We start from the raw sequence: 15,050 nt of genomic DNA, 5'->3' as shown, positions 1-15,050 counted from the left end.
CTGTAAAGACAAATGTGCTCCTTAAATTTATGAAGTAAAGAGTTTCAGGTGATATGCATAAACCCTACCTTGCCTTGTATTTTACACAGGAGCTACTTCTATGGCATTTTTCAGTTGGTCCAGGAGATCCATCTGGGAATAATTAAAAGAGCCAAAAATCTGCTTGTAGTGTGCCACAGGGAGAAAACACCTGCCTGAAGAGTCAAGCAGAATAGAAGCTGACTAGACTGCAAGTCCTTAATATCTCCTAGGCAAAAGGAAATGAAATTGAGAAAAATATCCTATTGGTTTTGAAAAATGTGTAACATGTTATAGGAAATAGAAGTCAGGACATTTCATGCTTACTCTAGGTTTTTAATTGGGAGGATAAGACATGAGAGTGTTTAATGAGTTGTGATGGATTCTCGCCAATAAATATCTAAAAGATACTATAAAACTTCTCTGTGATGCTGGTTTATTGGCTTATATCTACGGATTTATGGCAACTAGATTTAATGACTCTCTTTAAATGGAGCATTTTGAGTAAAAGTGAACTGTCAGTTTCAGAAATGGATGAAGAGTGACATGGGGAAAACGCTGTGAATAGGGAGTCTGGGGTGGGTGTGTGAGAGAAGATGGAGGGAAGGAGGACAAACAGTGAGGATTGGAAGTGGGAAAAGAGCTGGAATTTCATCAGCAGACTCCTGCAGAACAACAAGTAGTAAGGAAACAATGCTGACAGTGTCAGCAGACAAAAACATGGGAGACTTTCAGTTTCACTGAAAGGGGGGAGTGCTGTGATTATTCCTAAAGAGCACTTTGCTTCCTCCCAGCTTGGGTACAACCTAAAACTGCTGGAAATCCCACTTGCTTCTCTGTTACTGCAGAAGAGACATGCTAGACCCTTCCTAGAATTGCAGAACTAAATCTTTTGAGGGATGCTTTCATGGACATCTTCTAAAGCATGAAGATTAAAATTAACTCCGACTTCACAGGGAAAAAAAAAGGGGGGGAAATTCCAAGAGAAAAAATAATCCCAAATCCATTTACAAGGTATGGAATCTTTTGGTCAGCCTGAAAAGTACTTTGTGTTTCTCTTTTGCCCCATGCTCTTCCTCTTTGTGACTGAACTTTTCATATCACAAAATTATTATTTCACAGCCCACTTTCTGTTTGAAGCTAATAGGAACTAGCCATTCCTGTTGTTGTTGTTCACAGACCAAAAATCTCAGCTAGAAAGTGAAAGATATTCTCAGTAAGTGTGAGAGGAAAACAGAGTAACCTTTGAGCTTGGTACTTGCTAGTCCTGCTTTGATTCTGACACCTGCCTGTAACACTTCAAGCTTCACGACAGCAGCTGAGCAGCACAGTTTCCAACCTCAGTACTTTCATTTCAGTGCTTCATAATCTGTCTCTGTTATTTGTTAAAGAAATTTAGAGTGTCAACATAAATGACTTCTTTCTCAGGAGATTAATTCTCTCTTTTGTTTGCCAGGTTTTACTGGAAAAGATTTCAAAGCTTCCTTACAGAACTGATAGTTAAGGCTCGTCTCTGTTTTCATTCTTTTAAGTTGCATGGTAGGGATATTGGGTATTTTCTGGTAAGAATCTCTTCTAAAAATATTCAGTATTTTTTAATGTGAACTAGCTTTTAATTTCAATAGAAACTCCTGTTGAATTTGCATGCACTTAAACCATCAAAAAGCATCCATTCACAATCACCTTTGCTTCCAGAACATTTTTAGGAGATAAAACTACAAAACATAAGCAGAGAAATGAAAAGTAGATTAAAAATGTGAATAAAAATAGTTATGTACAAGGCAAATGCAGTGTTATAATGTGGACACTGAGTTAATTTAGCTTGTTGGAGAGCTCTGCTGAAGTCATTTATGTGTGTGTAACTATGGAAATATGCCAGCATCCTGTGTTAAGCCAAATCATGAGTATCCAGTCAATGAAGGACTTAGAAACTTAAGTTCTTTACTGTGTTCAGGACAAAGCACGATTTATTTAAGTAGGACACTGATTCCTTGTTGTTACCTTGCCTTTGGACATTGCTACAAATATTAATTCCCTTTTTTTTTCTGACAACATGATATGTGCAGGTTTTCCAACGCTGTGCTGATGATCAGGTGCATTACATCACACAGCTTGAAAGACTTTTAATAAAGCACACAACTGGGTCACTAGATGAGTCTGTGCAATCAGTGTTTGGAAATGGGTAGTTTACAGGAAAAGCTTTAATATCCAGGATGGTTTTGAGCTGAATTGCTGTGATAACAGCAGTTGGTGTCAAGATGATTTTATTGAAATCTGGTGTCATTGTGGGCACTCAAGGATCGCTGGTGGAAAATCCCATCAGCGATCATTAAGCATAATGAAAAAAACTTGTGCTGCTGCTGAGAAATATCTCAAATGGACTGCTGTAGATGCCTTTTGTGTTGGTTGGGAGAGTGAGCAGGAGGGCTTGTTCTCAGTTTCATGATTTGCATGGGTGTCCTGGAGGACTCTTGCAGCAAAACTTCCACCTGTATCTCTGGAAATTCGAACGGGGTGTTAATGTGTCGTTCATTTCTGATGCAAGGCTTGTCTGGGACTCTGCTGTTCTTGTCTCTGAGTTGGTGACACAATTCAGAGTGAAAACCTGCTGAGCCTGTCAGGCTGGCCAAGGTTTTGGGTCATACTGGTCTAACATGCTCCACTATTTGAAAAATGTATTTGGAGGTTTCAGCCGTGTTCCCAAAGCTTTGCAGTCTGAGGAGAAAAAGTTCTAAACACTGTTCTCTCTTTTGGCTGCTGCCCTTGCCTTGGCTATAGGACATATCATATAAAATCAGTAAGTCAACAACTCACATAGCTTGAGCAAACACTATTTTACAACTGTTCTGAAGTAGAGGGTAGATGTGGAGATTTAATAAACTTGCTTGAGATGGAGATTCAGAGGTTTTGGCAATTTCTGAAATTAATTCAGACTTTTGAAAGGCACTGTGAAAGTTTGGACCAGCTCCTTTGTCACTGATAATGAAAGAAGAAAAGAAACCCAACTATCTATAACAATGTCTCAGATTCCATGTTGCTGAACAGAATTTTCAGATATTTGTAATCTGACTGTAGCTGTCTGTAGAAATGTAAAGAGTAATTTGTAATCAGTGACTATGTAAAGGTATTCATATAGTCCCCAACCCTCACTTTGTGAAAATTTACCTACCCTTGTTAGTGTGCTGCTGCTTAATATTGGTTTTGAATATGCAAAAATAGGATGTTGCACTCTTATTTGAATGTATGTGTTATGAGCAAACTCACTACTAGATTAAAGTGTCTTCAGTTCATCATTAATGATAATATGGAGCAAGCTGTAATATGGTCCTTCTTGTTTTATTTCTTATGACTACTGAAATCCAAGGCTCACGGGTTTGGAGAATATTAAACCATTCCCATATCAAAGCAACTTGCATTTAAAATTAAAAATAATTTCCACATAAGTAAATGACTTGGGATATAATTGTTGCAGTTTCCTCCTATTCTACTTTTTTTCACTTGGTGTAATAACATGTCATAAATTATATATTACAGTATAATGACAAGAAGTACCCTTCAGTATGCACAGGCAGGGCTGTTATGGATAACAGATGCCTCATGCAAAGCATGGAGCACACAGACACGGAAGGAAAACACAAAGCACAACAATGGGAAAAGGGGGATGACTCCTTGTCTGCATGTGAATTACTGTACTGTTACCAATAGTTCATCTTTTCTCTACTTAGGAGCCTATCAGTACTTCCAGGAGCACATCTACTTGAGAAACCAGTATTGGACCATGTACCAAAGGAATTTTGGGCTGGTTCTCAGAAGCAGCACAAGTTTCAGGGCAAAGAGGGGGAAAGGTGAACTTTACCATAGGTAGGTGTATTTCTGTAACCTCTGGGCCTTGGAGGAGGCCACTGGTGAGCAGCAGGGGTGGGCTGGGTGGGTGCAGGCTGTCCCAGATGTCCCTGAGGACTGAGTTAGACTCATTGCTACAGGTCACAGCCTCAAGGGAAACTGTTCTCATCACTGACTTGGAGGGAGCAAAGGAAGACTTGGTTACAGTTATCCACCAGGAGGATCTATGACTGCTTCAGGTCACTTAAGGTTTCCAAGCACCAAGGATACATTTGGGAGTGTTACAGCAGCACCTTTGGGCTGCAATTTCAATTACCAAGAACCTCACTTATTTAAAAACTAACCTTCCTTTAGGAGAAAAAAACAATTATCTTGAAGTCAGAGAGTTTCAGCAGTAATGTGGGATTATTTCAAAGAATGTAGTGGTAAGGATGTTATCTTTTTATGACCATTTTCTGCCCCCAGAAAGGTCATATCCTTGGCAGGGGTTTGACATTTAGTATTGCAGTGGCTGGACAATTTAGGATTGCTTTACATATTTGCAATAATTTATCACCTTCTTTAGGTAACAGGTGTCCACAGGGTTAATGGGTTCAGTGGCTTTGTTGAATATTGGTAATTTAAGGACAGTTTGAAAAAAAAACCCCACTTTTCATTACCTTTTTATAAGTAAATTAGTCTTTGTCCAAGAATAAAAACAGATCTGAAATCTATTTGCCTGAATTAATCTTAAAGTACAATTTAGTATTGGGATTAAAAAGAGATCTCTTTGCTTTAGTTTCACCCTAAACTGAGTTTTCATTGGGATTATGATGGAAATTCAGTGCTCTACGCAATGTCACCATAAGCTTGAGCATCACCCACGTGCCATGCAAAACCTCTAGAGGTAATTGCCAGAGATTAAAAGATTTAACAGCTGTGCTGTAGTATTAAGGTTTTTAAAATAATTTTTAAAAATACATACACAAAACAAAATAATACAAACAAACAAAAACACAACCAAACAAACAAAAATTCAAACAAACCCAAAATGAAACCAGAAAAAAAAAACAAACCAAAAAACCCAAAAAACCAACCCAAAACTCAATCTCTTGGCTCTTTGTAAAAACTCAAAGTTCTGCAAAGGTCATGTTACATGGTCTCTAAATAAATATTTGATGAGTGACTGAATGTTAACTACTAGGCATTGGTATCAGCTTCAGTATTGCAAAAATCTTCAATCACAGTTTCCTTTCTCTCTGAATGTTCATGCAGCATGCAGTGTTTTTGCTCTTATTCATAGGGTTCCTCTTCTCCTCTGGTGATTTGGGAATAGGTGATAATGAGCACTAAAAACATTGCTACAAAAGTTGGCTTTTAAAGTCCACCTAGAGGAACACTTACCCTTCCCAGCTTCTGAATGTTCCTGATACTGCTGCTGGATTTGAGTAAAACATGCTGCTTCTGCTCTTGCATCCCCATTTCCTCCTCAGAGCTGCTGACAGGGAGCAAGAGGCTGCAGACCTTCTGCAGGAGCTGACAGCCCGTGTGGGTGATGCAGAGGGTTAGCTAAACAGGTTGAAATTGAATGAAATGGAATGAAATGGAATGAAATGGAATGAAATTGGATAGGAGGCAATCATCAATATTACACCTGTAGGGTGCCTAACTTCCAGAAACATTGCAAAGGAATTTATGAAAATAAAGTTAAGGCTGCATCCACTTAATTTTCATTAAATTTGACTTTACTGCATTTTATACCAAAAAGCATCCATTAACAGACTATATTCCTAGATTAACCTCACTCCTCTTCAGGATTTTTCTTAATATGCTGGAATCTTGTAAGCAATTCTACAATGAGACAAGGTTCTGCTTAGCAAATGTGTTCAGCTTTTACTGTGTAAGACCAATTAAAAGAAAACATCCACTTTGGAACCATAGTATTTTAAATACTAAGATATTGAAGGTCAAGAAGAAAACACAAAACAAAACCCTTCTCCATTTAACAAGCTGGATTGCATTTGTTTTCTCCCTTGATTTCTTGGTTGAATGTGCCCAAAATTTCAAAATTATATTTTCCAGTATGGTGACAGGAATGTTTCTGTGTACTTCATCATGAGTTTTCTTACTAATTAGATTTATTACAACACACTGCTGTGTTAATTGGACTTTGTTTGGGCACCTTTCCTTGGGTTAGGCTGAGACATCCTCAGTATGTCATTTTAAAAAAGCCAAAGAGATAAGAAGAGTTATTTTAAGCCTTTTAATATTTACAGGTACATTCCCAACATTTTGCCATCGTGTCTTTTTTTTTTTTTTTTTTTTTTTTTTTTTTTCCATGAGAGTGTGATGGCTGAAACGTCTGGAAGGTGTCTGTAAGTAATCAATGCCTCAGAATACTGGGGCTTATCTGTAAGCCTTGCTTGAAGGTGTGCACTCAGTATTTGGAAGCTCTCAAAAAAATCTGAACATCTCATTCCCTTGAAACTACATTTCAGACTGGCCAGTCCAGGATATGGTATAGACTGAGTATTGCTTTCTGCCTAAGGCAGTGGTCAGTGCTGCTATAGGATATTCTTCATATCTGTTTGTATCCAAGGGAAATCTATGTGTCCTCTTTAATAGTAAATATATGTATATTTTTATTTTTATTGTTTTCCCCCACGGGTCAGGCACACTTTTTTTATATTTCCACCCGAGTCATCCCTGCTTTCTCTTGTAGACCTTCTGTATTCTATCTATGCTTCATAAGCATCCCTTTTCCCCTGCTAACAAATTAACCTGAAGTTTGAAATTTTTCTGTCTCATTTGCTATTGTACTTAATAAATGTTCTGTGGCTTTAACTTACTCTGTTGTAAGTGAAGAATCCTGTCTCCTTCCTCCAAAGGATCAGCTGTGTTGAATAACAGGGCTCTATTTTCTCCCTTTCCCATCATGTCATTATTTGTTATTACAAGAATCAACTTTTGCTTTTGCAGTGTTGAAGAGCCAGAAAAAGAAAGAAATCAGACAGGGATTATTAATGAAGCTAAAACACTTTATTCTCTCAATCTCTTTTTAAGAGCTGGTTTTAATTTTAAAAATATGCCTCCCTTGTAAGAGATGGAGTATCCATGTTTTCTTCTGACTACTCTGGAACATTAATTGCTGAGCAGTGCCAAAGTTCTGTTTTACCAGGACTCCTCAGTCAGTACAGGTAGCATGCATACATAAACTGGAGTCCTAGAAGGGCTTTCACTTGGCTGACGATGGCTATGCGCATTCAAATTGCTCTAAGTGCTGATTTGGATGGTTGATGACATACATATGCACATCCTTGGAAAAAACAATGCAGCATAACTGGTCCTAAATCACTGGTGTGTTCCAGAGTAAGTGGCAGTAATCAGGAGCTTGCCAGCATCTTGTTTGGGTGATGGGGTGTTCCCCATGGGCACCACGGGTGTCACTACCCCGTGCAGATTTCCTAGATTGTCAATGTAGTTTAAATTTCAGTGTGAGCTGTGAAAGTTGCCCTCACACTACCGGGATTTTTTTGTAAGTCTCTCTTTTCCCCAAAGTTTTGTCCAAACACAGCTGACATTAACTCATTCCCTCTAGACTTGAAGGACCCTTCAAGAACCCATCAAGGCAGATGTCAATGACTTTTCAAATATATCACCTGAAAGCTGCTCTTAGAAATTAAAAAGTTTGTGTTCCTATAGCATCTCTAGAAAAATTCACATAGGAACAACATGGGTCATCTTCTCCAATATTTTCCAGATGGAAGGGATGCGACAAAGCAGCTTGTATTTTCTCTGACCAGTAAAAGTAAAGGAGTTCCATCTGTTGATCATGCTGAAATCTTTGATGGGGTGAGGAAAAAGAGGGGCTAACCTCTGCTAAGTTCAGCTCATGAAGTTTCTTGAGCACTTTCTCCCCTTCCATGAGATTTTATCCGAGTTATATCTACTAAGCAAAGTGCAAAATGTAGCAAGTGCAAGGTAAAATGTAAGGAGTAACATAGGAATATGAAATGGAAAGAGCATTTAGAAGTAATCAAGAGGACAAAGTGTGCTTACTGTCACTTTAATGATTTGTTTGGCTTTTCTGGCAGCTGTCTCTTCTGTGGTTAAATAGTGCACATTCACAGAGTAAATGTGCTCATTAATGGTGTAGTTCCTATCAAAGCTTCTGAGTAGCACAAGGTTACAGAAAGTCCACATTATGGTGGGTACTGCTGCTAATAAATACTGACTCATCACAAAGGAAATTAAAGTAGTAATGAGATGCATTTGAAAATTAAATTATGTGATTCTCTCCACTGTTCTCCATCAAGGAGAAACTCCAGCAAGCCTCCCTGAAGGTGCTGTGGAGTTCTTTATCACCACAGAATGCATCCAGTGGTATTAAGGATACATTTGATCTTCACCTCCCTGAACAGTCCTGGGAAAGAGAGTGAATTAATAACTAAAGTAAGTTATAGAGGACAGGTAATTTTTTTTTTTCATGTTCAAGATGAGAAGTTCATTTGCCAGAAATAATAGTATAGAGAGTTTCAAGAACTGAAGCTGTGAGGGAGCACTAAGAATCACTTATTCTCGCTTGCTTCACCTTCCTGATGCAGCAGCAAAATTCCTGCTTTTCTGGGCACTGGCCTGTGCTGAAGCCCACCAAGCTGTCTGCAGAGGAGGACAGGATGGGTGGAGGTTCTTGAGAGGAGCTCAGATGTGAATTGTCCCATTGTCAAAGCACCTTCAGGCCCTCCAAAGCGAGAGGCTTACACTGTTAATCAACTACACCGTATCCATGTGGGCAGACCCAACAGGAGTCTGCCCAATGAGTAGATGTGAAATAATTAAAATTACAGAGTAGTTTAGATTTAGTCAGTTTGAATGCTTTTCTTGTCTGATTTTAGAAGGCAAGTTGTTTGTCCAAGTGAAGTGCTTTAAGATACAGCAAGGAGCATTGACATCAGCAGAGATCAATGAAGGACGAAGAAGTCTATTTAATCTAGGAAATGAGTGACTTGGTTCTTTGATCCTATTGCATTCTCCTATTCCCAGAAGGTTAAATTTAGTCCTGCATACACAAATTCTGTTTGACTAAGTTTACTTAGGTTTTAAATATTTGTGGGTTTCTTTTGTTTAGGTTCTCTTGTATAACAAGAAAAAAACCCAACTATTACCACATAATTAGGCCGTTGCTGTGTAAGCATGTGTAGCTCTTTTCAGACTTGAGAGCGGAATATGCAAATTCAAACCCAAATGCGTTTCTTTAAACTTTCATACTGTATAAAAGAAAAGGAAAACACCCTCTGACCCATTGTATACAAACCAGTCTCTGAAATGGCATGGGGAAATGGCTCAAATTTGAATTAGCAAGAAATAAGTCTTGTTTGGCTCATGTTGCCCACAGTACCTCCATTTTCCAGAAGTAAAGAAAACCTCGTGCAGCCTAACGCAAAGGTGTGCATGTGGTTCAAGATATAAAAATGTAAAGTAAGCCGTACAGAACATGAAGATAAGGCTGAAGTTTCTACCATGCTGAAAGACAGCATCAGTAAAAATTCTCACAATCCCTTGTCTAGGAAAGTTTGCTGCTTTGGTGTAAAATAAACAGAAATCAAAGCAAGAGGGAGGTTTTTTTATTATTTACATTTATCTTAACTGCAGCAAGCCATAGCAGGTGCTAGCATGAGATGAGCTTTGGCACTTGCCACAGACTCGCTTCACCATGTGTCATCAACCACGAGTTTTTAAAACGCCTGGATTGAAATATACATTAGGATACAGAAAATAAAATTGAAAAAAACAAGGCTAGGAAGGAAGTCCCATCAAGGAGGCAAAAGCACAGCCCTTGCTTCCTTGCACATCCCTCTGCCCCAGCCGCCGCCAGCCTCCCTCCTCCGTGCGCGACCCGGGCCGAGCTCGGCGGGAGCGGGGCGGCCCCGCACGCTGCGGTGGCCCCGGCGCCGAGCCCCGAGCCCGCACCGTCCTTGCGGCTCCTATTTTCGTGATTTTACATTTATTTTATCACACCCCGCGTCTCGGGCTGAACGGGGGGCGCTCCAGGGGGCGAGGCCGGGGCAGGTCCCCGCTCGGGGAGCAGCGCTCGGGGCCGCGGCAGCTCCGCAGCCGCCGGGCAGGTGCTGCGGTGGCCCTCGGACCGCACCGGCGCGGAGACACCGCTTCTGGGAGAGAAAGGGAAAAAAAAAGAGAAAGAGAAGGAAAGACAAGAAAGTTGAATAACGAAAAACTTCACTATCTAATAAACAAGCGAGCGGCGCGGGGCCGGCGGCGGGCGCGGAGCCGCAGCCGCAGCGGCGCTGGCGGGCGGAGCGGCCCCGCTGACCCCCGGCCGGGCCGGTGCCGGGGGCGGGGAGCCCGGGGCGCCCTGCCGGCCCCCATTGGCGGGCGCGGCGGCGGCGGCGGGGCCGGGCCGGGCCGGGCCGGGTCCCGGGCGGAGGGGGCCGGCCCTGCCCCCGCGGCCAGCGGCGGCCCGAGGTTTAAAGTGAGAACTTTCTGCGGGCGGCGCCGAGCTGCACAGCCCCGTCGCCGCGTCGCTCCTGTCCCGCCGCAGCAGCCGCCGCCGCCACCGCCTCCCCCGAGCGGGCCGTACAATCCTCGGCAGTGTCCTGAGACTGTACGCCCGCCTCGGGGGCGACCCGGCAGAACCGGACCCCGCTCCCCGCCCGCGGAGCCCCGCGTCCCGGGGCAGGTGCTGAGCGCGCCCCGGCCCGAGAGGCGGCGCAGGAGCCGGCAGCAGCCGCCGCGATGACAGCTGACAAGGAGAAGAAAAGGTGAGGGGGCCGCGGGCGAGCCGGGCTGCTCGGGCCGCTGCGCCCTCCTCCTGCCGCTGCCCCCTTCGGCCCGGCTCTGCCCGCGGGCTCGGCCGAGGGGCACCGCCGGCCGGACGGCGCGGCCTCGCCTCCCCCGCCAGGGCTCCTGTGCCGAGCCGCGGCGGGACCGGGCGAGCGAGCCCAGCCCGGGCGGAGCGGGCAGGGGTGACCCGCGGGGTGACCGCGCTCCGGCGGCCGGGAGCCGGGCTGGGCAGCGCCTCACCGGGCAGCGTCTGGCCGGGGAGATGCCCCCGCGGCCGGCAGCGCTCCCGGCCCCGCCAAGGCGGCCCCGGCCGGCCGGGCTGCGGGCAGGTGCACTGGCAGGAGGGCGGGCGGGACACCCAGCCGGTGCGCCACCGCTGCCGTGTACGCCGTGGCTTGGTGTCAGCGCGGACAGAGGTAGTGGGAAACTATTTTTGAGTTGGGGACGGGAGTTTTGGAGGTAGCAGTGCTCTTAGCAAAATGTGTTTCATAATTAAAGTCGCGTGGATGAAATTGCTAGGCTGTGTAAATATTTAGACACCTCCTCGCTCCAAGTCCGAGACGCTGGCCGCGGCGCATCCCCGCGGTTCGTGGAGCTCCTCGGCTGTCAGCGGGTTTTCCCGGAGGGCCGAGAGCCCCAGCAGTGCCCAGCGCCTCGTTTGTTGCTGCCCTTCGAGGGGGATGTAAAGCTAGACAGACATTCCTACACTGCCAGAGTTACCCTTCCAGAGGGAATCAAAGTAATGCACTAGTGGTTTTGTAGTTCATCAAAGAATGTGTTTTCTTGTTGGTTCTGGAGAACAAATGTCAAAATAAAACTCAGCTGTCCATAATATAGAAGTTACAGGTGGAGATTAAGAGAGGAATTATCTGCTTGTTACTCCAAAGCTGTAAACAGTTCCTACACATGAGCGAGGGCACGGACATGGGGAAAACTAAGCAAGTGAATGAAGGACTATGAAGTCTTGTGAAAGGATACATATTCAGTCTGTTTTATACGGCAAGCAGTCACAAGGATCCGTCGATTATCAGCACAGGTTTCTGTTCTGGCTATATATTCTCTTTATAAGCGATGTGGGTTACAGATTTAAGAATTCAGTGCAGTTATTTGTCATGCATACTATCCAGTTGATGATGCAGTAAGCTTTAAACTGGGTTTTTGTTTGTATAATAGCTCCCTTTTTATTGAGTCACCCTATGACGATGTAGTAGGGGAGGTATAGTAGTGTAAGTCGTACCTTTCCCATGTAGTTCTTTTTTCCTCAGTTTATCAGACACTAATGTATTAAGGTTAAACAGTTACCTCAAGTGTATTTTCTTCTAGATAGAGAGGAGTACAAAATATACGTTATATTGAAAATATAAAAAAAATTACAGTACAGTACAATGTAGTTATAAAAATATGTTGTAATCGTTTATAAGGCAAGGGGATGAAATAGTGTATATATTGGAAATACACTGCATTCATTGTATCACCTCTTTTTAATGGGGCACTCTTAATCTCTTCACTTTTAACCTCTTACTTTCAAGCAGAGTGAGGGATTGAGCGCTGTCTAATCTTGCAGGACAGCACACTGGAGTGGTTTGTGGAAATACTGTTCAGATACAACACAGGCTTCACAGGACTGAAGTCTGAACCCTGATCCTGACTCTGTCACTGGTTTTAAATATTGTGACATTCAGTGACAATTTTTCTGTTTCTCTCAGAAGTAGGCTAATTGTTATCTGGTTCATGGGCTTGTTGCGTAAATGGATGTTTGTGGAAGAGCTGGGAGAGTGTCATATGAGGGAGTTCAGATCACTGCCCTGTCAGTGCTCTGTGGATATCCCTACAGGGGATGTATCTATGTAGCCTGTTGAAACAAGGTAGTTTTGATTTCTTAATTTTCCAGCACTATTATAGAGTGGGTTTATTGCCTTGAGTTCGACAGTTACTGTATTTTTGCTTGATCTCTCTCCAGATATGCAGCTAGGATCTCTAACCTAACTTGTTAATTGCATTTATAAATCACTTTCACGGAGAAAAGGTGGGGCAGTGTTCCCAGATTTCCAGGCAGCTCTGAAACTATGTTGAGGACCAGTTCTCTTACTGTTAATTAATGTTCTAAGGAAGATAATCTTTGATTCTCTTTATGGTCCACTTAAGTTGAGGAACGTCCTCAGGTCCTCTTTTGAAGCTCTGTTTGTCAGCAGAAAAGAGCAGTTGCTTTATTTGGAACAAATCTTGTGGCACTTTCAGTAGGCTGATTCCCCACATTTAAAGGATACAGAGCTGAGATTAATATCATTATTATTCTTAATTTTTAAAAAATTATCTCCACAATATTAGATACTATGTTAGAATGTGGTGATTAGAAACTGGGAGAAGTAGGAATGAAAGGGCATAACACATTTTAGCAAAATAGTAGAAGCTGGGGGAAAAGTATCTGTGATCACTGCTGTACAACAGCAAGTAGTGGGTAAGTCCCAGTGTAATTAGAGCAGTCTGATACAATATCTTGATGTGTTTTTTAATGATGTGCAAGACACAGCTATTTTGTTAGGAATGGATGCTGTGTTAAATCAACAGCTTTGGATGGACAACAGTGTCTGAGAAAAGTTTGAAAGCAGGCTCAGGACAAGTCAAGTACCACTGAGGATACATCATTTGGTTTCACCTTTTCAGTTGTATTGTTACTTGGGGAATTCTGTGTTTGTTTTCCAGTTGTATGAAAATAAACCAATTTTGCAGCTCAGGGTGTTTCTGTGCTAGTGATCCCCATGTAATTACACAATGTGTTTTTTGACTATAACCATGTAATGTTAATAAATTTGTTTAACTTCTTCTGGTCCAGATAGTAAAGAAATAGGATTGCTCCCAGTTATTGTCTAGGTAATAGACAGCTTTCATTTACCCTTTTACTTAGAGCTTTATTTGATGTTGAACCCCCTCTATGAGATGCTTTGTGCCTCAATTTTCACTGACCTTTTCCTTCAGGAGAGTATTTTGCCAAGCTGAGGTCACTCTTGGCTGCTCCTCCTCAGGATGAGGAAACTGCCCTGATGGCACAGCTCTTCAGAGCCCAGGTAGTTGCTCTCTCATAAGGGATAAAATTTGAATGTCAGGAAATGTGAGCATTTGAATGTGCCAAGGTGTTAAACTGCAGATTTCAAGAAACACAAGTCTCAGTTTCGTTCTCCCCAGCATGTTTTTTGAGTGTCACTGTTGCCAGGTATGCTCCCTGTTGCCTGTTATTCCATGATGCTGATGACAGATGATCTTGTCTGTTCTCTTGCCATTCCAAGTTCATCTTTATACTCTTTTAAACCTTACTTTGTGTACTTCAGTTGAAGCAGCTTTGAACACTTTCCTTTGCAAACTATTTCATAGATTACTCAGCTTCATAAAAAAATATTGTTTAAGTTTTATTATTGCTCAACATCTCCCCATGCATAGCCCACATATTTTATTTACTTCTGTTTGCTTCTGTGCTCACATCTGCCCTTGCAGTTTTTATTTGGAATTATCAAAAGTGAGCAATCTGTTGAAATTGGCTGTTTAGGACATGCTTATGGTGTGTCAAAATTAAACAGTTTGTATTTGTTTCAGCACCACAAATTCAGGCACTCTGTAGCTTTCAGGTCATCTTAAATGATCCTGGCCACTCCTGGCACTCCTGCTTTGGTTTTGCCTCTTCTGTGTCTGTTCTCCCTGCCCCTTCTGCATTTCTGCAGGTTTCTGGCTGTCCTACCAGAGGGTGACCCAAGGGTGCAGGGATGAGGAAGGACAGGCTGCTCCCATGCCCTGGCTCTGCCTGTGCCTGCAGGGACCTGGAGCAGAGGTTGGGCTGAGCTCTGCCTTGGTGACCTGGCCTGCTTGGGAGCTCTTGACTTCTGCTGCCCAGCTCCTGTGATTTCTTCTTGATGGAGCCAAAGTGTTTCAGCTTGATGAAGGCTGAATGGCTTTTGCTGTGGGAATGGTGTGCAGTGTGAGTGCCTCCCAGTGTTGTACTATCCTCCCAAAGTTATCTGGGTGTCTGAGGATTTGTGTTTTGCAGGGATGCTCCAAGGGCTTGCCCTGCTTGTGTTCAGCACTTAGCCCTAGAGCAAGTAAAAAATCTGTCAGTCCTTCATAAACCTTTGTGTCATGTCTTTTTCTCTGCATCTTCTGTCACATTTATCTTCTGCAGGTCATGGGGAATGTCTTGCATATTTGAGGTACTCTGCTAATTACCAGTTTTGCATTTATGCTGCAAATTCAGGAGATCCATCATGAGTATTTTTATTATGATGGATTCATAAACATTAAGTATTATTATTTTCAGCCTCCAAGCGGGAGCTGCTGTTAGGTGTTGTGGGGACAGAACTCTTCAATCCTTCAACTTTTTGCTGTTATTAGGATAAACATTAGAATAAGGAAATGAGCAATAC

General features: G+C 42.7%; 1 protein-coding gene across 1 annotated transcript in view; it reads left to right on the top strand.

The window, feature by feature from the left end:
• The first annotated feature begins 10,299 nt into the window (after window positions 1–10,299).
• EPAS1 (endothelial PAS domain protein 1) overlaps window positions 10,300–15,050 on the top strand; it is a 75,778-nt gene continuing 71,027 nt past the window's right edge. Inside the window, exon 1 of the mRNA XM_079298020.1 lies at window positions 10,300–10,619. Coding sequence (XP_079154146.1) covers window positions 10,594–10,619 — 26 coding nt within the window. The 5' untranslated portion in view covers window positions 10,300–10,593. The remainder of the gene's footprint in view (window positions 10,620–15,050) is intronic.

The sequence above is a fragment of the Erithacus rubecula genome (genome assembly GCF_903797595.1).
Source record: "Erithacus rubecula genome assembly, chromosome: 2".
Classification (NCBI taxonomy): domain Eukaryota; kingdom Metazoa; phylum Chordata; class Aves; order Passeriformes; family Muscicapidae; genus Erithacus; species Erithacus rubecula.
This window is presented reverse-complemented; position numbering and strand designations above follow the sequence as displayed.